General features: G+C 44.9%; 1 protein-coding gene across 1 annotated transcript; it reads left to right on the top strand.

Moving 5' to 3' along the window:
* The first annotated feature begins 3,506 nt into the window (after positions 1–3,506).
* Positions 3,507–4,300, top strand: LOC123093033 (protein AUXIN-REGULATED GENE INVOLVED IN ORGAN SIZE). Its single transcript, XM_044514910.1, has one exon. The coding sequence runs from the start codon at positions 3,804–3,806 to the stop codon at positions 4,119–4,121; it is 318 nt and encodes a 105-aa protein (XP_044370845.1). The 5' UTR covers positions 3,507–3,803; the 3' UTR covers positions 4,122–4,300.
* Positions 4,301–24,706: the final 20,406 nt, after the last annotated feature.

Genomic DNA, 24,706 nt, shown 5'->3' with positions numbered 1-24,706 from the left:
CTAATGCGGCTGTCTTGTTTTCGGCGCGGAGTGCTATGTCCGGATCACTAACGAGAGTGATTATTCCGCCGGGCCCAGGCATTTTGAGCTTCATGTACCCGTAATGGGGTACGGCTTGAAAAATTGTGAATGCCTCTCGTCCTAATATAGCGTGATATCCGCTGTTGAACGGGGCCACTTGGAACGTGACTTCTTCGGATCTATAATTGTCCGGCGAGCCGAATACCACATCGAGTGTGATTTTTCCTATGCAGCGCGCCTCCCGGCTAGGGATTATTCTTCTAAAGGTTGTGCTGCTTCGCTCAATGCAGCTCCAGTCTATTTCCATTTTTTGAAGGGTTTCCTCGTAGATGAGGTTTAATCCACTGCCGCCATCTATGAGGACTTTTGTAAGTCGAAAGTCGTCCACTATTGGACTAAGTACCAGTGCGGCTGGAGCTCGGGCTGTTCGGAATTTAGGTTCGTCGCTGGCATTGAAGGTGATGGCTGTGTCGCTCCATGGATTGGTTGTTGCTACTTGGTAGACTTCGGCGAGGCTGCGGATTGTTCGTTTCCGCGTGTTATTTGATGCGAAAGTCTCGAAGACTGTTGATACCGTACTGATGTTGTTGGAGTGGTTTTCCGGGGCTAGAAGCTCCTCTCCACTTTTGGCCACCTGTCGTAATATCCAACATGCTCGAAGACTATGTGTTGGGACGGCGCCTTCTGTACTGTTAATTTTACAGGGTTCGCTAAGCCATCCCTCCAGTACGGTTCCGTGCCCTTTATGGGGTCTTTGCTTTTTGGTTTTTGTATCTGGTGCCTGAGTGTAATGCACCCTTTTGTTGCGGACTAGGGTTGTATTCGGGGCCGGATTGTCCCAAAACTTATTTTCGGTTGTCCGGCAACTCTCCATCGCACAGTACTTTCGTACTATGGACGCCAGGTCGGCGAAGCGTGTAATTTCACGACGGCTGACGGCGTTCAAGATTCCCTCGTCCGTGCAATTATTGCAAAAAATTGAGATTGCGTTTTCCTCTCGGCAGTCCTTTATCCTGTCCATAACCAGGAGGAATCTGGCCCAGTAGTGATGTACTGTCTCAGCGGGCTCTTGTCGGATTAGAGATAGATCGCATATGTCTGGGCAGGTGGGTGGAATTAAGTCCGGAACCCTACCCATCTCAAGGCTCGAAGGCCGAGAAGTTTCCAAATTTGGAAGCTTGGATTGCTGGACGTTGTCCAACGAGTCTGGTCCGATGCCTGACTTTAAGTTCAGTGCTTGATCGAAGTCCGTCCCTCCGCGGGAATCCGGCATGGGGGGTTCGGGAGCCCGGACATGACTAGTTTTCAATACAGGAGAAGAGTCGCCGCATTGTTCCTCTACCACTGCAACGTGGTGGGTGACCTGGGGAGAGTTAATCTCTCTCAGATCGGTTTTAAGCCCAATCTGATTGTAGTCTGTAGCGACTCCCAGGGCGGCGATGCGATCCAAGAGCTCGTTTACGGACGAGAGCTCTATTGGATCCAGCCGCTCGGCGAATTCTGAGCTGACGTGAAGATTGCTTTTGACGACTTGAGAGGTCATTGTCAAAGCGGTGGCTGGACAGGCGGTCATAGGAAAACCACCTAGCCGGATAGTTTGGCCGGCGGCCAAGGCTCCTTTGGCGAAAATACCGTCCTTGAAGACGTGAGGAGGCATCCTTCCTATCAGTGACGGCACAGTGGAACTCTCAATGAAAGCACCAATGTCGGTGTCAAAACCGGCGGATCTCGGGTAGGGGGTCCCGAACTGTGCGTCTAGGCGGATGGTAACAGGAGACAAGGGACACGATGTTTTACCCAGGTTCGGGCCCTCTTGATGGAGGTAAAACCCTACGTCCTACTTGATTGATATTGATATTGTAGATGTTTACAAGAGTGGATCTACCACGAGATCAAGGAGGCTAAACCCTAGAAGCTAGCCTATGGTATGATTGTAATGGTTGTTGTTGTTGTTGTTCTACGGACTAGAGCCATCCAGTTTATATAGACACCGGAGAGGGCTAGGTTACATAGAGTCGGTTACAATGGTAGGAGATCTACGTATCTGTATCGCCAAGCTTGCCTTCCACGCCAAGGAAAGTCCCATCCGGACGCGGGACGAAGTCTTCAATCTTGCATCTTCATAGTCTTGGAGTCCGGTCGATGATGATAATCCGGCCGATGATAGTTCGGCCGATGATGGTAGTCCGGCTATCCGGACACCCCCTAATCCGGGACTCCCTCACCTCCTATGGGTTTTGTGACTAAATGTTGATGCTTCCTTTGATCACGATCTGCTTAGGAGCACGACAGGGGTTGTCCTCGGAGATGACAAAGGAATGTTCATTGTTGGCGGAAATTGGAGAATTGATTGGTGTGCTGATGTATTAACAACAGAAACACTAGCTCTAAGGTTTGGCTTAATCCTTGCACGGAAGGCGAGTTGCAATCGCCTTATTGTCAACTCTAATAATATGGAAGTGATTGACACAATGAAAAATGGAGGACAATCGACGGGTGCGGCAGCGGCAGTGTTCGACGATTGCTATTTTATGACATGTGATTTTTCTGTTACTAGGTTTGAACATTGTAATACGAAAACAAATAAGGTTGCTCATGAACTTGCTAGACTAGCGAAATTTTCTAAGACTAGGGATTGGTGTGAGGAGCCTATAGATAACATTCTATCTTTCCTTATTGACGATGTAACTCTTATATCCAATTAATAAAGTGTGATGTTTATTTCAAAAATAAAATAAAAACACAAGCGCGCGCACAAGGGAGCAAGGAAGCCATCTACATAATTCGTATGCAATCCCGTCCAATATGCTCCAAATCCAGCCCCAGCCAACTTGCGCTCGCTCGCTTTACCATAGAGATATGCAAACACGGCGCGCGCCTATGTATCCTAAGAAAAGCCGCTGCTCTCTGAACCCAGCATATGCTGATACGCTGATACGATTCTGGGAGTACAGCACGGTCGCCTTGTTTAATCGCGCAGAAATATCCGGTGCATGCACGATGCATGGTTTCCGGCCGGTCCGACTATCGTTAGCTTGATCTTGTCTTGCCCCTGCCAAGGCCCAACGGGAGGGAGTATCGGTGAAGAGATACTGCACATCTCGCCTGAGATCTTGCAACGACCGGCTATCAATCCAGCCAGTACATCGAGGCCATTACCGGAAACTAATTACTAGTACTAAAGAACTTCAAATCATCCTTACTGGAGACTGTCAACAGGGCATAATTATACTCCATTAGGTAAGCTAGCTATCTAGCTAGCACCCCACCCGATAAGAAAAGAGACCACGAGACGAGATTGTTGGACGGGCGGGATTCTCTCCGCAGGGGGGAGGAACCTGCATAACCTTAACAAGACTGAATCGGAGGCCATGTGAGGCTGTCTCGTCTGCTTGCATCACCAGTGGGAAAAGCAGCCATCAAAGGATGACCAGCTGACCCTAGGTGCCAAAGCGCCCGATACACTGCACCCGGGCCACCAAATCTTCAGGGTCTGCCCCCCAACACAGGCCAATTGGCCGACGGGTACAGTTGCGCATCCGGGGCATCCTATAGACCCCGCACTCGCGCAGCCACGCCCACGCCACCAGTATCTGTCCTTGGCCATTGCGCCGCCCGAATTCAGAGCTATCTTTCATCACATTCCGTTGCAGCAAGTAGCAAGCCCTTCTGGTTAGTCCTTATATGTACCACGTACAAGTTGTCTGCTGCTGATACAATCAAGCAGTGGCGGACATACTCGTTGCTCTCCGCTTGGAATTGGGACAGTCCACGCCGATCGAATGTCGACGGAGAGCAGGGCGAAGAGGAGCGGTTCGATGGCCGGCGGCGGAGGAGGGCGGACGCGGGGCGCGCAGGGGAAACGGGTGGGGGCGCAAGGGCAGGGGGCGTCAGCCGCGACCGCGGGGTACTTCACGGCGGAGCTGGCCGTGCTGTTCCTCTGCCTGACCGCGCTGCTGGTGTTCCTGCCGCTGGTCCTGCCGCCGCTCCCGCCGCCGCCGTCGCTGCTGCTGCTGGTCCCCGTGGGGCTTATGGCCGTCCTACTCGCGCTGGCCTTCGTGCCGTCCGACAGCCGGAGCATCGCCTCGTCGTGCCATTGAAGAGGACGACGCGCGGTAGTAGGAGTGGAGAAATAATTTTGCTTTTTGTTTTTGAATTGACAGTTTTTTTTAACTGCTAACACGATCCATGTAGAAAAATCAGAGCTTTATTTAATCACGTGCGACCGTCAAAGAATACATTTTGTGCGTCAAGGATTTATCCAACTATTTTGTAGAAACTAGGATTTGTAAGTGTTAGCCTTGAGTTAGGCCATCTCCAAGGGCAATCCGTAAATTTTGTCCCGCATCTGTATATTCAACGCTATCCTGTATATACCCGCCAAATAGGCGGGTATTCCTCCTTTAAAAATAATAATAACTGCCAATAAATTTAAATTTAAATGTATTTTGATCCACACAACGCGCCGGATCGCATGTCCGATCACCACAACAAAAAAAGGCAAGTATGCTTAGTTTTTACCCGAATTCAAAAGAACACGAGTTTGACAGTCTGTGCATTTCTGCCCTGCTGGACCGGCAATTCCTGTCGTCTGCTCCCTGATCAAGGGGGTCCCGCCGCTGTATAGGCAGCCTCCGCCTCCTCGTCCACAACCGTGTACGCCTCGGCTGCGTCCACGTCGTCCGCCGCCGCCAACTACTGATCTTTCTGTCGCTGCAACATCTGGTAGCGGGCGGATTGCACGATGATTCTTGCGTCGGCATCCAAGGAGTCCCCATTCAAGGTCAACATCTTGGCCTCCTCCACATTGGTGGCGATCATCACCTTCTTTTCCTCGAGCGTAGCCTTTCTCTCTTCGATCATGGTCCTCCTCTCTTCGAGCTTGAGCTTCCCGTCCGTCGCCTCCATTAATAGTTTGAACCTCTCCGCCTTCTTCTCCCTCTTTTCCTCGAGCGCGGCCTTCCTGTCTTCGGTCATGGTCATCCTCTCTTCGAGCTTGAGCTTCTTGCCCGCCGCCTCCATCAACAGTTTGAACCTCTCCGCATTCTTCTCCTACTTGATGTCCGACCGCTTCACGCATGCCTGCTCCTTCGCCAAGATGTCCTAGAACCTCTTCGTCAGCTTGGCCGCCGCACCTCCTTGCTTCGCCCTCTCCTCCTCCCACTTCTTCTTGTTCGTCCTCATAGCCCCCTCCTCCCTCGCCTCTGTCACGGATGATGTCGAGCAACTCCCTGTCCGAGTCGTCGTACGTCGGCTCCCCCGCTAGGCATTGTAGTGAACAACGTGCGGGCACCCATCTGCCCCCCACCCGTCGTCCATGCCTGAATGAGTTGTGGCGAAGAATACTCGAAGAACAGCGGCACCGCGTTAACATTAACGATGTAAGGCACCGTACCGGTGGAGGTTCCGAGCTGCTTGGCGGCGTGGTAGTTGGGAGGCTTGTAAGGCTTCGGCCACGGCGCCGTCTATACTGTGGGTGTGCCCATCTGGTGGCATCCTCCTTTGCCGCTACGACCTCCACGCCCAACTCCGCCACTAGGCCAATCGGCGGCCAAACGCTTCTTGAGCTTCTCCTCCGTTGAGGCCTTCGCCTTGACGCGGCGAGTTTGCCATGTAGCCGAGCTGATCTTTCGGGCAAGCGTGATGCTCGGATCTTATGGTACCTCCATCGGCTCCATCTCCGACAAGTTCTCCAACAGTTCCATGCATCGGCAACCAAAGGAATGAGAGGGTGGGAGAAAAGAGCGAAAATTGGGCCGAGAGCGGCGGGGATGGAAGAAGAGAATGAGGGATTTTGGCACGGAAATTATGCGAGATGCTCCAAATGTGTGGGCTCCGCCTTCCTTTTGGGTGGGCCAAGGGGGTGAAGAGCGATGTTTTGCGTGTCGAGACTCCCGCAAAGCCCCCTCCTCACGTTTGTCTCCGATTTGCAGGAGAAAACACGTCCAGACCGCGCAGCGGATCAATACAGGATTGCGTTGGATGGCTTCCGCAGTCTGAGCAGCGCGATCCGGACGGACGCGGGCGGTTTGTGAGTCACCGTTGGAGATGCCCTTAGCTATCACTTTTCTTGATCGCAAAAAACAAAGCTTTCACTTCATTTTTCTCATAATACACAAGGCACCACATCTAACTTTAAATCAATATAAAACTCCAAGGGTATGCTTGGTTGTCTGCATCGTCTTTGGGCTATTTGCATCTGTGGCTTGGTTGAGCCTGGCTGAGCAAATACTGACAAGAGAATACAATTAAGTTAAAGACCACACATGGACATGGGTTTAAATAGAGTAGATAAGATCTATTCATCTACGCAATCGAAACAAAAAACATAGAACACAAAAGTTCTACGGAACAATGAAACGAAGCTAATGGTCAAAGAAAATTTCAAACGGTCGAGCGTGTCCGATGAATGCTAAATTTCATCTAAACTAACATGTACGACACGAAGACCTTAGGGAGATATACATCTACTAATTTACGAGTGCTGAAACAAAAAACGTACAACACGAAAATCATGTGAAACGGTGAGATAAAGCTACTGGTCACATAAAATTTTAAACAGTTGACCTCAATTTCGTTTAAAAAAGCTCCAAACAGGAACTCAAATTGAACATTTACAATCAACAAAACTAGGAACCGATCGCCTGAATGGAATCACAACATTGATAGGCATCTTTTCGTGTACAATTTATCTTGAAACGAAGCACCGTTGTGTAGATTAGAAGAGACTAGATGAAGAAGATGAAAGAGTGTAAGCAATGCATCTGTACAATCTAGTAGGGAGATGTACACGTACTCGTTTATGACCATCGATACAGAAAATGTACAACACGAAAGTCATGTGAAATAGGTGGATGAAGTTAAAGATCAAAGAAAATTTCAAATGGTTGACATTGTGCGAAGAATTTGCCAAAATTCATCTAAAAAACTCAAAAAATGAACACAAAACTGAAGATTTATGGTCAACAAAACTACGAACTGATGGCCTGAATGGAATCACAATGTCGATGGGCATCTTTTGAGTGTAGAGCTTATTTTGAATTGAAGCACCATTGCATATGTTAGAAGGGGTTTGGTGATAAAGGGAGGTGACTAGAACACAACACGTGGAAACCTAGGAACACGCGTGCACCGACCTCGCACCACCACACCCACCCACCTGCACTCGCTTGCATCGCTCGGGTCTCGCTGAGTGGATGAGGTCGAATAGGTTCGAGAAAAAAACGGCCGATTCGAGCGTTTTCACTTAGCCAGGCCCAACAATGCTTTATGTTCAATGTGGGCCAAAATCTCCATGCAAGTCAGGCATCCAAAACAGGCTAAGCTCACATCTCTAGAGCCTGGCTGAGCAATATGCAGGCAACCAAACAACTCCCAAATGATTGAGCGGATATGAGGTGCTGAGGAGAACTAATGAGATAGATTATGCACAAGTTGAATGATTTTTTGGGTGCAAGTCACTACTTTTTCGGCGAGTGAACTCCATCCAATGGCCAAGAACACGTCGCCATTGTTCATCCTTTTCGTCACCTCCCAACACCACCCTAACCGCTGGCCTCCACCACCTGTTATTGGCGGCGCTCCCATGATCTCTCTGCCCTCCCCTCGACCTTCTCCCATCGTCATGCTGGTTGCCGCCAACGGATATCCCTCTAAGGGCCCCCTCCTACCGCCAGTGAACAACTCTGGCGACCTCCCGCACCGCCGGCCTACACCCGTCTAGTTTTGGACTCGCTCCCGCCAGCTTGTGCTCATTCATGGCTCGCCATCGCCTTGGTCGACACTCCTCATGTCGTCCCCACCTTCAGACTCACGCTTCACAAAATGGACTTATTTCAAGAAAAATAAGTCGATTTGCATATAGCACATGCAAGAACTAATAGGGTCATTGCAGTCAAAAATAATATACATGATACTTGTGCCCAATTGGCGCATATGGAAGGAGTTGTGACCAACATGAGAAAATGCATAAATTACACAATTGAAAACTCAATAGAATTATTTCTAAGTTGATTTTTTGCAAAGTCAATTGACAACCCCATCAACAAAGGTTGCATGCATTGAAGGGCTTTGCATCTAATTGATATTTTTTTGGATCAAGAACTTTTAGACTTATAGGCCTATGATGATTCAGATGTTGTTGACTCGTTTTAAAATAGTAACCAATATGTTGACCACCTTGATAGCAAGGGCTTAAGAGGATGAGCACATGAGGGGATTGTTGGGGATATAATCCCGTGATATAACCCACCCTAAAGGGTCCGGGTTAGGCTACTGGCGACTCAATACGACGGGCCTTAGAGATGCTCAGGTGATCAAGGCACAGGGATGAAGAGGCGACTTACAAGATGGGCCAGATTGAGCCCAAGGTCAGAAAACGATGCGTGGCCCAGAAGTGTAAGCCGCCCGATGGTGACTTGCCGTGAAAGGCAAGGCGACTTAGAGTTAGTATCGGTCATGAAACATGACCTGACCGGACTCTTGTAAGCCGGGGCCCTCAACCTATATATAAAGGCGAGTCCCCGGCGTAGAATAGACATGTTACAATCAATCGATAGATAGGTCAAGTGAATCTGCTCCCTTGTAATCGATACTCAAGCAATACAACATAAAGCATGACATAGGCTTTTACCTCCACCGCGAGGGGCCGAACCTGGGTAATCTCGTGTCTCTCGTCCCGCTCAACCCCGATAAGTTAGTCACCATTGCAATGGCCTCACGTTTATGTCCTTTCATGAGGACATCTGCCGTGACAAACTACGATAGTTGGCGCCCACCATGGGGCCATGTAACACCTTGGATTTTGCCCTTTTCTTTTTTCCTTTGATTTTCTTGGATTTCTTGGTTTGAATTGCTTTTTTGTGGCTATGTGGTTCTAAAACTTCAGAAGATCATTTCTTCATAGGTTTTATAGTGGCTTGTCATCCCCAAAACCATCTCTAGCTCATGTCATTTTCATCCTAGCCCAAGTCCCAATATTCTTTTATTGGGAATATTCCTTTTCTGATAAAGGAATTATCCTATTTTCCCTAGGTTGTGAAGCAACCTATATTTGTGTCACTCCCAAAATTCTCAAATAATTCTCATAAATTGTCACGTTAAAAGAATCCTCCAATAATTCTTTTCCTGTTTTGCCCTAAATTGCCCTAAATGGCACATTGCAAAGCAAGTGCTATTTATATTTGCCCAATTGACACCAAACTTGTTGGACATATTTTATTGTCCATATAATTGCCCCATGCCAAAATTCAACCCAATTTGCTTAGTAAATATTCCTGAGCAATTTTTCAAAGTTCCTGTCTAACGGAAGACATTGTGAAGGAAGTGCTAGCTAGGCATATCCAAATGAGTTAAAATTTTGCAAGGTCCTTCATATGATAAAATCATCACTCTCCACCAAATTTGAGCTCAACTCATCTATGTGAGCACAGCTCCAAATCTTTGTTTCTGGTCAAGTTTTCAGTTTGTGAAGCAACTATATTTTATATTGCTTCATTTAAGCTGCAAATTTTCCAGGGCGTTCTCCTATCCATATAAACTCCCTCCACCAAGTTTTGGCTCAATCCACCACACCATTTGCCCTGTGGAATTTTTGCAAAATTCTGTCCAGAGAGATGCTTTGTGAAGCAAGTGCACGAACACGTCACCTTGCACCTCCAACGCCGAGGGTGATGCACCACAACTCACGTCGAAGGAGACCCGTCCGGAAGCGCGGTATGCAGGCAATCTGGTGGGTGCTTTTGAAGACCCGAAACCCCACACGCCCGGGAGGGACCCCGTCAGGGCGCGCGGCGGCTAAGGGCTGCCCTAGGTCGGCCCGACCGCCCCTAGGGCCTCGAGGTTCGCCGTCCTGCAATAAGAACGAACGAAGAACGAGGAAGAAGAAGAACTAGGGTTAAGGAGAAAAGATAAAAGATAAAAAGGGGTAGATGAATTGATCGATTGTGTGTTGTTCAATCGGCCGTCACCCCTTAGGTATATAAGAGGCAGCTGGACTTCCCGTACAAGGAAAAGGCTTGGATTCACGTCCAAAACCCTAGTCAAATTCAGATTGTTTTTGTCCGAACTTTCCAAAACTGTTCGGTTTAAACTGGCTGCACCTTGCGGGTCTTTTTTGTGGTGGTAAACGATTTCGGATGGAAACGAGCCCAAAAGCAATCTTGACCGTTTCGACGAGAAAAACAACTTTTATGTTGAATGTTTTTTGATCAGAGGTCATTTTGAGAGTCAAATCGGTCGCGCAAAACAGGCTATCCCTCGCGCTACCCATCAAACAGGGTGTGCGGTGGGGCGCGCCAGTTTTTGCCTCCTGATATGGATGTATTCTGATGTCTCTAACTTTTGCATACCAACTTGGATTGGAACGATTTTTATATCAAAATCGATTGTTTCGACGAGACGAAGACAATCCGTGTAGACAATTTTTCCATTTGAGGTCGTCTTGGGGGCTTAATCAGCCAAACTGTACTCTGAATATAAGATCTTAGTACTTTGAGCATAGTTTCGGCCTTCGAGATGAAATCGGACTGTGATGACCCAAATTTCAAAAATGTTCATATCGACAATACGGAACTCTTTCATGAAGATCACTTCTTCATTTGAGGCCATCTTAAATAAGTTATTGACCGTGCCAAAATCTGGTGTCAACACATGCCCCCCTGTTTTTCGGCAAAGTTTGTGTGCCGAAAAATAACTTCCGCATAGCTTGTTCTAAGGACGATGTCAACACTCCATCGGCCATTTTGCATGTTCTTAGGACGACAAGTATATATCGGCCATTTCTTGTTTGAACCTCTTGGTGCAAACTTGGGTGAAAACTTCTCAGCTTCTATAACAATCTGGTTATAAGGTTCCATAGATCAAAACCATCCTCCGAACCATATTGTTCACCCTTTCGCTAGGATTTTGCAGATAATCAAGAATGAACTTCCTCCAATCCTTACTTCGCCTGCATAAAAGTTTCATTAGTGGCCGAAGCGGTGGGCTTCGATTCAGCCTTACCTATGTTGACAAGACCTAGCATCGGCTATTGATAGAAATGTAATACACCATGGTTAACATAGTAGCCGGACGCTTGCTGTGCCAACTCTTTCGAATTGTCATGCCTAGATATATGAACAATTTCAAAGCAACCCAAGGTAAATCTTGCATCTAGACATACCAAAAGATAAACTATAAGTGATCCGTCAAAACATTGATAACCCTTGGATATTTGTTGCACTACTAATAACGAATCACCGGAAGCCTCAATATGTATAGCACCTATATCAAGGCAAAGCTCCAAGCCGAATGACAATGCATATTCGGCTTTGATCATTGTGCAAAAATATCTTAAGCGGCATGAGGCTTCACAAACTAGCTCCATATGGAGATAAATAAACAACACCAACACTTTGGCCATCGCTACAAATTGAACCATCAAAATATAATCTCCATAGTACTAGAGAGACAAAGCTAATATCACTTAACATGTACCTTGTCTCGGTTCCAATTGAACTAAGGACGGTGTTAGAATTCCACACCGGCCATGATCAGATAGTTTCTTAGGACGATAGTTAAGTATCGGCCATTACCATGAGGTTCATGTAGAATTCATCCATTAAAACATGTATAGCAGAAATAAACAAATAAAATAGCAATAAAATATTTCAGCTCCTTTGTCTTAGCAACAAAAATGTAACTAACCAAATGTATAGTGAATTGGTAATACTCTGTCATCATATAGAAAATTATGTTGCATCCATGGATCAAAATAAGTCCATGGAGGGTAACTGATCATACCTGTGGATGAATTCCATGGCAAAGGCATCAATGGCATTGTTGAAAAAAATGGATGATGTGCTAACCGAAGATTTTGATGTTGTGATGCACACCTTCGGCTTAATTGTTTGTTGCTTCCATCATTCTCTTTCTTCATTTTTATTGTACTTGTTGCAATTGAAGCATGCACATTGTTTTTGTTTTGATTGATCCTCTTGGGAACCCATGCCATGTTCCTCTTTCTAAGCTCTTGTGCACTAAGATTTTGTAATTCCTTCTTTTGCCAATACGATAAGCTGAGTGAGCACCTCGACTGTGATTTTGTTTCAACCAATGGCAACTCTTTCTGGGCCTTGTGCACCCTCAACTTATTTTCTTCAGATTTGGCACTCTGATTTTTATCAATTGATTGTTTCACTTCATTGCCTTTTGTAGCCAATGTCAACATTTTAATTGGCTCTTTGTTATTTGAGATCAAATATGAAGTAGCACAATTACGACCATCTCTTTTCACGCAGTAAACTTGCTTTACCACCTGTTCATTCTTCCTTGAGCTCTGGACCGATTCCTTGTGATTGAAACGGTTTTGAAGCGTGATTGTTCAAATGTTGATCTTCTTGGAGCTGCATAGTATTATTGAGATGGTCTAGAATAAGATGGAGAATTTGCCCTTGTATCATACCTGTCCCATGATAAATATGTATCTATATGAGCATAGGGAGGCATCCACGGCATTGGCATTGGCGGCCCAAAATAAGGATATGAATATGTTGCATTAAAATTATCACTTTGCCAATACCGATCCTCATATTTGCGCCTTGGGGTGACCTTGGTTTCTTTGCATGATTTGGCCGATAAGCATTCTTCTCTCCACTCATCTTTTGATATTTATCCAATAGTTCAGCAAAGGTGATTTTTGATCTCTTACACTTGCGCTTATTTTGGCCTTTGTTTTCTTTTGGTTTGCTTTCATCGATCATTGGATTTGCTTGCTGCCCCCAGTCCTTGGCGTCTCCATTGTAGCTTCGATGGAATTTTCGCCCTCAAGATTATGTTCGTTATGCTCTTCAACAACTTCTTTACTTGAAACCTTGATCCCATCACCTGCAGTTTTTACATTCTCTTTAAATGGATGGGCTTGAAGCAGCCGATGCAAAAACCTTTTGCCATCGGGACCAATCGGAATAGATTGGTCATCTCTTGGTGTTTCAACAAACTTCAATCGTCCTTTTTCAATGGCCGATTTAACTATTTGCCGAAACATGTTGCAATCCTCAAAATTATGTTTGGACGAATCATGCAACTTACAATACATTCGTCCTTGGATTGATGGCTTAACATGGTGATCGAGAATTGTAATGTAATTATTTTTCAGCAACAAATCAAATATTTGATCACACATGCTTGAATTGAAGGTATACTTCTTGTTTTCTAGCCGATCTTGCCGTTTGAACGGCTTTGGAGATAAGCAAACGAATGGTTCAAATTTGGAATCCCCCCATTCGGCTATGCATTGTGTTTTCCACTCTATCTTCGATGTCTTTGGATAAGATATTGTATTAGCATCAGTTTTCTCAATAGAATTTAACTGGCTTTAAATTTCTAAAATAAAAATAGTTAGAACATACATGTCTCAATTGAGACCAAGTGCAAGCCAAGTACGAAATAAGCAAAGCTACCCAAATAGATATGAACTTTATATAAGGCAACGGGAAAAGCTTTGGCTGCAATAATAAGTCATTGTCGGTCTTTATAAATGGCACAATTGGTTGACCGATATGTTCTAAAACAATTTTATTGCTAACAAGTAAATTACCCTTCTTCATTGGTCTTTCAAAATTACCTATGAGGATTTTTCTAATAGATGCATCAACAATAAAGTTGTGACCAAATCTGAAAATAGGTAAATTACTCACTATGCGTACCTCTTCAAATATGTTGGAAGAACATGATGGTGGTGCCATTTGAAGAACATCTTGCTCCGTCTTTGGATGGCTCCCCAACACCTTGTCATCATCTTTTTCTTGAATCCGCACATCATTGCTTTGAAGATTTTTGTCGGCCAAACTTTGTTCGGCTATTTGTTCTTGTCCTTGAAGCATGTCAATTTCTACGGCACGGAACTCATAGGGCAGGAAGTAGGTTCCATTAACTTCAGAAAAATCAAGCACCATTGTTTTCCTATGCTTGCGATGCCCTTTCTCAATAATGCTTGCCTCGTTGGATTGATGGATTCAGAATATATACTACTTGATTCAGATTTTTCAACCGAAGCACTTTCATGTTCCGAATCATCCTTCTTTTCATTGATACTACCAATTGGCAATGCTTCTTTTATCTGAGCCAATTCTTTTCTATTTGTTTCTGACAGCGAGCGGCAAAATTAGCTTTAAGCTTTTTCTCAATTTCAGCCCACTCCGGATATGATTGCCCCCCAATGCTTTTAGATTCTTTCGGCAATGATACACGGGTGTTGCCGAAATTTTGCAATTGTGTAGGGGGTGTATAATATGATGTAGTACTAGGTGAAGGCATATGCATTGTTGTAAGACCATACTTTTGCTCGCCAATTTTATCAATTGGCAAAGATTCATCTTCTTTTAAAACTCTAGCTTTTATTGCGGCATAATCAGGAAATAGCCCATTTTCATGTTGTGCAAGGCAAAGAGCACTAATTCTCTTATTTTGGGCTAAACTCTTTAATGCAGCCACCACTACCTCATCTTCTACAATGTTAGGCACAACCGCTCCTGTAAAATTTACATCCATTCGGCTATAACCAGGAAGATGTGAAGCCGAATTATGAGCATCTACAGTTGTGTATGGTGCCGAAGAATTAGTAACATGAGGTGTAGCATATGACGGTTGAGAGTAACTGGCCGAATAGCCGCTAGTATCATGGTCAATTCTCTCATTCATCGGCATGGTTGGATTACTATATTGCACATTAGTTGCCGATGAATAAAAGGGTGAAACACTTTCTTGTATGGCATTGGAAATTCTAACTTGGGGTGTTTCAAATTGATTAATCGAACTCATCATGTTGCTCATCGGCATATGAATTTGCTGGGTTGCCGATGCATGTGAGTTGGGATACATATGGTGTATGTTACAAATATCATAAGAAGTTGAAGTATATAAATTACTTTGAATCGGCCCTTGCACGTAGTTAGTTGCAGATTGAAAAATCTAGGGTTGGCCGATAGAGTATAATCATTGAACGATCTAGTAACACCATATGAATTATTTGCATCTACATAAAGGGATTGGGTATTCATATTACCTTTGTAGACTGCAAACCCTAGATGACGATCTCTTCGTAGCAAGAACGGGCCGGGGACCGTTCAAAGCTTCGTCCCCAGCGGAGTCGCCAAAAAGTGTATTGACGCTGGAACGCGTCACACGAACACGTCGATGTGTACCCGCGGCACCGAGGGAGATGCTCCGCAACTCACACCGCGGGAGGCCGACTTCCAGCGCGATACGCAAGACAGCAAGCCGGCGCTTTTGGGACCAGACGCCCCGCTCGCCCGGGAGGGACCCCGTCAGGGCTCGCGGCGACAATTGGCTGCTCGAGGTCGGTCTTACCACCCCTAGAGCCTCGTGGATTCGCAGCCTCCAATCTTGAAGAACGACGAAGAACAAGAAGAAAGATACAAGGGGAGAGATAAAAGTAGATGAACACGGAAAATTAGTAGATTGATTGATCGATTGTGTGTTGTTCAATCGGCCGTCACCCCTTAGGTATATAAGAGGCGGCTGGACTTCCTGTGCAAGGAAAAGGCTTGGATTCACGTCCAAAACCCTAGTCAAATTCGGATTGGTTTTGTCCGAACTTTCCAAAACTGTTCGGTTTAAACTAGCTGCACCTTGCGGGTCTTTTTGTGGTGGTAAACGATCTCGGATGGAAACGAGCCCAAAAGCAATCTTGACCTTTCGACGAGATGAACAACTTTTATGTTGAACGTTTTTCGAGCAGAGTTCGCCTTGAGGGTCAAATCGGTCGCGCAAAACAGGCTATCCCTCGCGCTACCCATCAGACAGGGTGTATGGTGGGGCGCGCCAGTTTTTGCCTCCTGACAGGGCTGTATTCCGATGGCTCTAACTTTTGCATACGAACTCGGATTGGAATGATTTTTATATCAAAATCGATCGTTTCGACGAGACGAAGACAATCCGTGTAGATAATGTTTCCATTTGAGGTAGTCTTGGGGGCTTAATCAGCCAAACTGTACTCTGAATATAAGATCTTAGTACTTTGAGCATAGTTTCGGCCTTCGAAATGAAATCGGACTGCGATGACCCAAACTTCAAAGATGTTCATATCAACAACACGGAACTCTTTCATGAAGATCACTTCTCCATTTGAGGCCATCTTAAATAAGTTATTGACCGTGCCAAAATCTGGTGTCAACAGAAACTTTTTGAGAAACTTCATATCCTCAAATCATTAGGCCATGCCCAATCTCAGCTCAACTTGCCTCTCCATGTGAGTGCAACTTCAAAATCCTCAAATCTGGCCATGTTGGCGCTTTCTGCAGCAACCACCCTCTAAACTCCTCCTCTTAAGCTGATTCTTGGTGATCAACATCACCTTAGTGTGTGATCATCACAAGACAAATCAGTTCCTTCGTTGCCAAGTTTGTGTCCCCTCTGTGCAGCACAAGCAGGTTGCTGCCATAATGTTTTGGCCCCTTCTGTTTTATCTTCTTTGCCCCTAGACCGAGTAGTTGCCGCCTTTGAACTCAGGGCACTAAGGTGAATGCACTAGACATGGTTGGTCCGGCCAAAACAAACCATTTGCTCCAGTGCGGGTGGTGATCACGCTTGCGTCATGCAAATTGCGAGCTCTAGCGCGTTCTTCCTCATGTTCCTGTTGCCTTCCTCCGTGTCCTGGAGTTAGCCTATGATCTCCTGCATCACCCTGCATCGCTGCCCTAACCCATCTCGTCTCTGTTTGGTCGCAATCGTCGCGCCCGTGACGCGTCCGTCCCCTACTCCATGTTTGTCTTGTCGGCCGAAGCTTCTCGAGCTCTCCCGGGCTCTCCCTATAAGTAGCACCCCCAAGTCCTCCCGCGCCTCATCGCTCTCTCCCTCGCCTCATTTGCCCTATGGAGTCACCACATCTAGTAGGAGCTCGTCGCCATCCACCATGGCCGCCTCGGCCTCGGCTTGATTCCGGCCACGCCGAGCCTCCTCTCCTCCTCCTACCACGTCCAACAAGTCTCCCTTGTTCCACTCAGCCGCCCCACCCCCTTGCCCCTCATCGCAGTCGCCCGTTTCGCCGGACCACCACCATGGCCGCCGCCCCTGGTCTCCCCATGGCGCCGCTCCTTCCCTCCTCTCCACTCCTCCCCGGCGCTGCTTGCTCCCCTGAATGAATGCGCCTCGTCGCCCCGCACCCAAAGGTGGCCTCGACTCGGCTGGAGGCCACCTGAGCCGGCCAGCCCCTTGGCCTCTTCCCTCCACTACTGCTGATGTGCTTCACGCGAGGCATAGGAGCACGGGGAAGAAGACGATCTAGTCGGCCCCCTCCTCCTGCCGCGTGGACCCCGCCTATAAGCCTCTCCCACCCCTGGTCCACGTGTATAAGTGGAAACGTATTTCTTGTAAATATGCTTTCCGAGTGGAAAAGCGTGTTTCGCTTCTCTTCCGGCTAAAAATACGCTTTCTCTTGCGAAAAACGCAATCTTGCTCAAAGGCGTTTTCTATTTTCAGCCGCCGGGGACTTGTTGGTAATGAAAATATTTACAGATTGATCCCTGAAGTTCAACACCTCATAACTTTTCAGTCGTAGCTCCGATCGAGGTGAAACCAGCGCTCACGTCTTCGTCTCGTCGAGTGCTTTTTGTTGGTTCCATTTTGTCCCAAAGTGAAAATGACCATTTTGCCCTTGCCTCTAATCAGCCCCCTCCGAGAGAGAACCATCCGGCTTTCGTTCCGCGGCTTCACTACACTTCTTCCCGGAGTCTCCATCACCCCCAGGCAAGCCACAACAGCCACTTGCATGATAGTCATGCAGTAGCCTTGGTTTTCAACCTGAATATTTAATAAAAGTTTGCCGTTATCTGCCTGCTTGTTTGCTACTACTGTCGTCGTTTCGGTTATGCTCGTGAATTCTTGTTCACTTTCATGCTATGTTATGATGCATCGTGATATCTTGTGCTACTTGCTAGTATCATTTTCACATGTCATGCTTGTTAGTATTAATACATGCTGGTAGTAGTGATGTTCTTCGGATGCATGCTTAGTTTGTTATTCAGTACCATTGCTATGCTCGTTCCGTTGCATCTAGATGGTTACCTGCTCACTTGGTAGTATTCTTGTTATGTTCTTGCATGGTATTTATTCATGATGCTAGTGGTCATGCTATGCTTATGGTAGATTTATACTTGTGTTATTCATGCTCGTCAGTATGCCATGCTCTTTCGGATATATGATTCATTGTGGTTATGCTCGATGATTATGTTGCACCTCCATGCTTATGTTGATATCACGCTCATGCATTGTAGTTGCATCATGTTATTTTAATATGGCTCAACTTATTACATTCAAGTTTAACCGGATAATAATGAACTTGAACAACTGTTGGCTGAGTCATGGTTCCACTGAATCGAGCTGACCAGTGCAACCACGCTTGCCTTTATGGGAAGGACCTAACTGGGTCTATTGTCATGCCTCTCGCCGGTGCCTCCGACGAGGGAAGGTTATGGGCGCGCGCTACCCTAGTCAGGTAGGCGGACATAAACCTTGTGTGCCCATTTGGGACCGTTTATTTTGCCACGACGGTGGTCGTTGATGCCTTTGGTAGGCATGTGGCCACCCATGACTTAGCCCAAAGGGGGGTTGGTCGGAGTGGCCGGGAGGGTGTCATGACAGTAGATCGGTTTTGTCAGAACACTGTTGGTCCACACATATGGGAGAGCGAGGCCATGGGTTCCATGGTGTAGGTACAGTGTGCTAACCTCTGTAGAGTGTGTGTTAAATATATCGATAGCTGCGCCCGCTGATATGGGGCCAGTTCGGAGTCGGTCACACTATGAGCCAACAACAATAACAACTTGCTTCGATGAAGAGAAAGAGATTGGTTGTGATCGAGAAAACCCCAGAACGGAAGAGAGATTGGAAGTTATGCCACCGCAAGCCTATGTAGCCACGAGAAATCAATCTAGGCCCTCTCTGGCACCCTGCCGGAGGGGGCCATAATCACCGGAGGCCATGGAGGAGGATCTCGGAGGGGCCATCATCGCCATGAAGGCCAATAACCAGAGGGAGAACCTCTCCCCGTCCAGGGGGAGGCCATGGAGGAGGAAGCATAAGGGGGAGAACCTCTCTTCCTCTCTCTCGGTGGCGCCGGAGTGCCATCGGTAGGGGAATCATCACCGCGGTGATCATCTTCATCAACATCACCATCATCATCACCATCCTCATCTTTTACGCGGTCCACTCTCCCGCACCCCGCTGTAATCCCTACTTGAACATGGTGCTTTATGCCACATATTATGATCCAATGATGTGTTGCCATCCTATGATGTTTTGAGTAGATATCCTTTGTCTTTGGGTTGATTGATGATCTAGATTGGTATGAGTTGTATGTTTTATTTTGGTGTTGTCCTATTGTGCTCTCCGTGTCACGCAAGCATGAGGGATTCCCGCTGTAGGGTGTTGCAATACGTTCATGATTCGCTTATAGTGGGTTGCTTGAGTGACAGAAGCATAAACTCGAGTAAGTGGGTTGTTGCGTATGGGATAAAGGGGACTTGATATGTCAGTGCTATCGTTGGGTTTTACCTTAATTATCTTTAGTATTTGCGGATGCTTGCTAGAGTTCCAATCATAAGTGCATATGATCCAAGAAGAGAAAGTATGTTAGCTTATGCCTCTCCCTCATATGAAATTGCAATAGTGATTACCGGTCTTGTTAACAATTTCCTAGGATAATTCTGCACACCCACCCATCATTATTCCACACTCGCTATTTATAATATTTAGTAATACATTCTAACTTTATGATAACAACACCTACTTTTATATTTTAGCTCTCTGATGCCATGCAAAGTTATCCTCTTCATACCCACAACATAGTTTTCTTTCTCGTTTCTAGTTGGAAGCAAACGTTTGGTGTACGTAGAGTCGTATCAGTGGCAGATAGGACTTGAGAGAATATTGATCTTACCATTAGCTCCTTTTGGGTTTGACACTCCATACTTATCACTTCCACCTTTGGGAATTGCTACGATGATTCCCTACACTTGGGGATTATCAATGCTTAACCCGGCCAAGTGTGTTTTTGGTGTACCTGCAGGCAAATTGCTAGGGTTTTTGGTTTCAGAACAGGGCATTGAGGCTAACCTAGAGAAAATCAAGGCTATCACATCTCTGTCTAAGTCGGCATGTGTCAATGATGTTAATTGCCTGGTGGGTCGTATTGCAGCCCTGAGCCTGTTCATAAGCCGCCTGGGTGAGAAGGCGATTCCTTTATATCTGATGATGAAAAAGACAGGTGATACATCTCCATCGTATCTACTTTTCCAAACACTTTTGCCCTTGTTTTGGACTCTAACTTGCATGATTCGAATGGAACTAACCCGGACTGACGCTGTTTTCAGTAGAACTGCCATGGTGTTATTTTTGTGCAGAAATAAAAGTTCTTGGAATGACCTGAAAATCCACGGAGCAACTTTTCAGAATTAATAAAAAATACTGGCAAAAGAATTAGTGTCGGGGGTCCCACACCCTATCCACAAGGGTGGGGGGCGCGCCCCCTCCCCTAAGGCACACCCCTGCCTCGTGGGCCCCTTGGACGTCCACCGACCTCAACTCCAACTCCATATATTTGCTTTCGCGGAGAAAAATATCATTGAGAAAGTTTCATCACGTTTTACGATACAGAGCCGCCGCCAAGCCCTAATCTCTCTCGGGAGGGCTGATCTGGAGTCCGTTCGGGGCTCCGGAGAGGGGGATTCATCACCGTCGTCATCATCAACCATCCTCCATCACCAATTTCATGATGCTCACCACCGTGAGTGAGTAATTCCATCGTAAGCTTGCTAGACGGTGATGGGTTGGATGAGATTTACCAGTAATGAAGTTAGTCTTGTTAGGGTTTGATCCCTAGTATCCACTATGTTCTGAGATTGATGTTGCTATGACTTTGCTATGCTTAATGCTTGTCACTAGGGCCCGAGTGCCATGATTTTAGATATGAACCTATTATGTTTTCATGAATATATGTGAGTTCTTGATCCTATCTTGCAAGTCTATAGTCACCTATTATGTGCTATGATCCGACAACCCCGAAGTGACAATAATCAGGATACTTCTCGGTGATGACCGTAGTTTGAGGAGTTCATGTATTCACTATGTGTTAATGCTTTGGTCCGGTACTCTATTAAAAGGAGGCCTTAATATCCCTTAGTTTCCACTAGGACCCCGCTGCCACAGGAGGGTAGGACAAAAGATGTCATGCAAGTTCTTTTCCATAAGCATGTATGACTATATTCGGAATACATGCCTACATTACATTGATGAACTGGAGCTAGTTTTGTGTCACCCTATGTTATAACTATTACATGAGGAATCACATCCGACATAATTATCCATCACTGATCCAATGCTTACGAGCTTTTCACATATTGTGCTTTGCTTATTTACTTTACCGTTGCTACTATTACAATTGCTACAAAACTGCTATCGTTACTTTTGCTACCGTTACCGTTACTTCCATACTATTTTGCTACTAAATACTTTGTTGCAGATACTAAGTTATCCAGGTGTGGTTGAATTGACAACTCAACTGCTAATACTTGAGAATATTCTTTGGCTCCCCTTGTTTCGAATCAATAAATTTGGGTTGAATACTCTACCCTCGAAAACTATTGCGATCCCCTATACTTGTGGGTTATCAAGACTATTTTCTGGTGCCGTTGCGAGGGAGCATAGCTCTATTCTTTGAGTCACTTGGGATTTATATCTGTTGATCACTATGAGGAACTTGAAAGATGAAAGAACTAAGATTTATCCCTCAACTACGAGGGGATGGAAGGAACTGCCATCTAGCTCTGCACTAGATTCTCCTTCTGTTATGAGTAAGCTTGCGACACCTAAACCTGCTTCTGCTATTAATTCTGATATGTCGCATGTTATTGATGATGCCACTTCCGCTATGCATGATACTTATGATGAAACTACTTCTATGCTTGAAACTACTGTGCCATTAGGTGAATTTCTTGATGAACAACTTGCTAGGGTTAGAGAAAATGAAATTATTGAAACTGATATTATTGAAGATAGTGATGATGAAGGTTCTCCCCCTAAGTATGAATTACCTGTTGTTCCTAAGGGTTATGTTATGGATGAAGAAACTACTAGAGATATTCTTGCTTGCAATGATAGATCTGATCTTAAGAAGTTATTAGCTAAACTGAAACAAAAATCTCTAAATGCTAGAATGAAATATGACCCTGCTTTTGCTACTTCACCTATCTTTGTTACTGATAAGGATTATGAATTCTCTGTCGATCCTGAGATAATTACTTTGGTTGAATCTGATCCTTTTTATGGCAATGAATCTGAAACTATTGTGGCACATCTTACAAAATTGAATGATATAGCCACCCTGTTCACTAATGATGAGAAAACTCGCTACCATTATATCCTTAAGATATTTCCATTCTCATTAAAGGGTGATGCTAAAACTTGGTTTAATTCTCTTGATCCTGGTTGTGTGCGTAGTTCCCAGGATATGATTTATTACTTCTCTGCTAAATATTTTCCTGCTCATAAGAAACAAGCTGCCTTGAGGGAAATATATAATTTTGTGCAAAATGAAGAAGAGAGTCTCCCACAAGCTTGGGGGAGGCTTCTCCTATTACTTAATGCTTCGCCTGATCATCCTCTTAAGAAAAATGAAATACTTGATATCTTTTATAATGGACTAATTGATGCTTTCAAGGACCACTTGGATAGTTGTGTTGGTTGTGTTTTCTGGGAAAGAACAGTCGATCAAGCTGAATTGCTATTGAATAACATGTTGACTAATGAAAATAATTGGACACGTCCCAAACCAACTCCCGAGCCAACTCCTAAACCAACTCCGAAGAAAAGGGGTGTTCTATTTCTCAGTCCTGAAGATATGCAAGAGGCAAAGAAATCTATGAAATAAAAAGGTATTAAAGCTGAAGATGTTAAGAATTTACCTCCTGTTGAAGAAATATATGGTCTTAATATACCACCTATTGAAGAAACACATGGTCGTGATAACCCGACATAGGTAGTAAAGGTAAATTCTCTCTATATATATGATAAGGTTGAAATCCCGTCTACTAAGTTTCCTAGCCAATGTTTGGATGAATTTGATGACTTCATGGCTAGACAAGAAAATTTCAATGCTTATGTTGGTAGAGAATTAAAAAGTAATGCTTACATGATTGGACGCTTGAGTGATTATATCGCTAGAGTTAAAGGTGAACTTAAACTTATTAGTAAATATGCTTCTATGGTTACCACTCAAGCAGAACAAGTACTTAAAGCTCAAAGTGATTTGCTCGATGAATTAAATAATAAACATGACTTTGCTGTTAGAGTGGCTACTAGAACTGGTAAAATCACTCAGGAACCTTTGTATCCTGAAGGCCACCCTAAGAGAATCGAGCAAGATTCTCAGAGAAATAATTTAGATGCACCTAGTCCTTCTAAAAAGAAGAAAAAGAAAAATGATAGGACTTTGCATGCTTCTAGTGAACATGTTGTAGACACACCTGAAAATCCCATGATATTTCTATTTCTGATGCTGAAACACAATCTGGGGATGAACATGAACCAAGTGATAATGTTAATGATAATGTTCATGTTGATGCTCAACCTAGCAATAATAATGATGTAGAGATTGAACCTGCTGTTGATCTTGATAACCCACAATCAAAGAATCAACGTTATGATAAGAGAGAGTTTGTAGCTAGGAAGCACGGAAAAAAAGAGAACCATGGGTTCAGAAACCCATGCCTTTTCCTCCTAAGCCATCCAAGAAAAAGGATGATGAGGATTTTGAGCGCTTTGCTGAAATGATTAGACCTATCTTCTTACGTATGCGTTTAACTGATATGCTTAAAGTGAATCCTTATGCTAAGTACATGAAATATATTATTACAAATAAAAGAAAGATACCGGAAGCTGAAATTTCCACCATGCTTGCTAATTACACTTTTAAAGGTGGAATACCTAAGAAACTAGGAGATCCAGGAGTACCAACTATACCATGCTCCATTAAAAGAAACTGATCTTGGAGCCAGTGTCAGTGTTATGCCTCTCTCTTTATATCGTAGACTTGAATTGAATAAGTTGACTCCTACTGAAATATCTTTGCAAATGGTTGATAAATCAACTGCTATAAATGTCGGTGTTTGTGAGGATGTGCCTGTTGTGGTTGCAAACGTCTATCTTAACGGACTTTGTTATCCTTCATATTCCCGAGGACGATAGTATGTCGATTATCCTTGGTAGACCCTTTTTGAATACTAGAGGGGCTGTTATTGATTGCAACAAAGGCAATGTCACTTTTCATGTTAATGGTAATGAGCATACGGTACACTTTCTGAGGAAACAACTTCAAGTTCATAGCACCAATTCTATTGGAAAAATTCCAACTATCATTATTGGAGGTTTTGAATTTCCTCTTCCCACTATCAAGAAGAAATATGATATTCTTATTATTGGGGATGTTCATATCCCTGTTGAGGTAACCTAGTGTTATTCAAAATTTCTCTCGTTCCATGTTATTCGGAATGAGTTTGTTCACAAGACTTGATCAACCTTGTTAGTGGATTCCTCTTGATGAGCATGAGATGGATGAAATTAGAAGGCACAACCTTCTGTACCCTCCTTTTACTTTTTGTTATTTAGATGAAATAAAGTAAAAATAATATTT

The sequence above is a fragment of the Triticum aestivum genome, chromosome 1B (genome assembly GCF_018294505.1).
Source record: "Triticum aestivum cultivar Chinese Spring chromosome 1B, IWGSC CS RefSeq v2.1, whole genome shotgun sequence".
Classification (NCBI taxonomy): Eukaryota; Viridiplantae; Streptophyta; class Magnoliopsida; order Poales; family Poaceae; genus Triticum; species Triticum aestivum.
Note: the sequence above shows the minus strand (reverse complement) of the source record. Positions and strands in the feature narration are given on the sequence as shown.

Bases quoted from the DNA above. Each gene is read 5' to 3' on its own strand.
- LOC123093033 (XM_044514910.1), top strand. From the start codon at position 3,804: ATGTCGACGGAGAGCAGGGCGAAGAGGAGCGGTTCGATGGCCGGCGGC.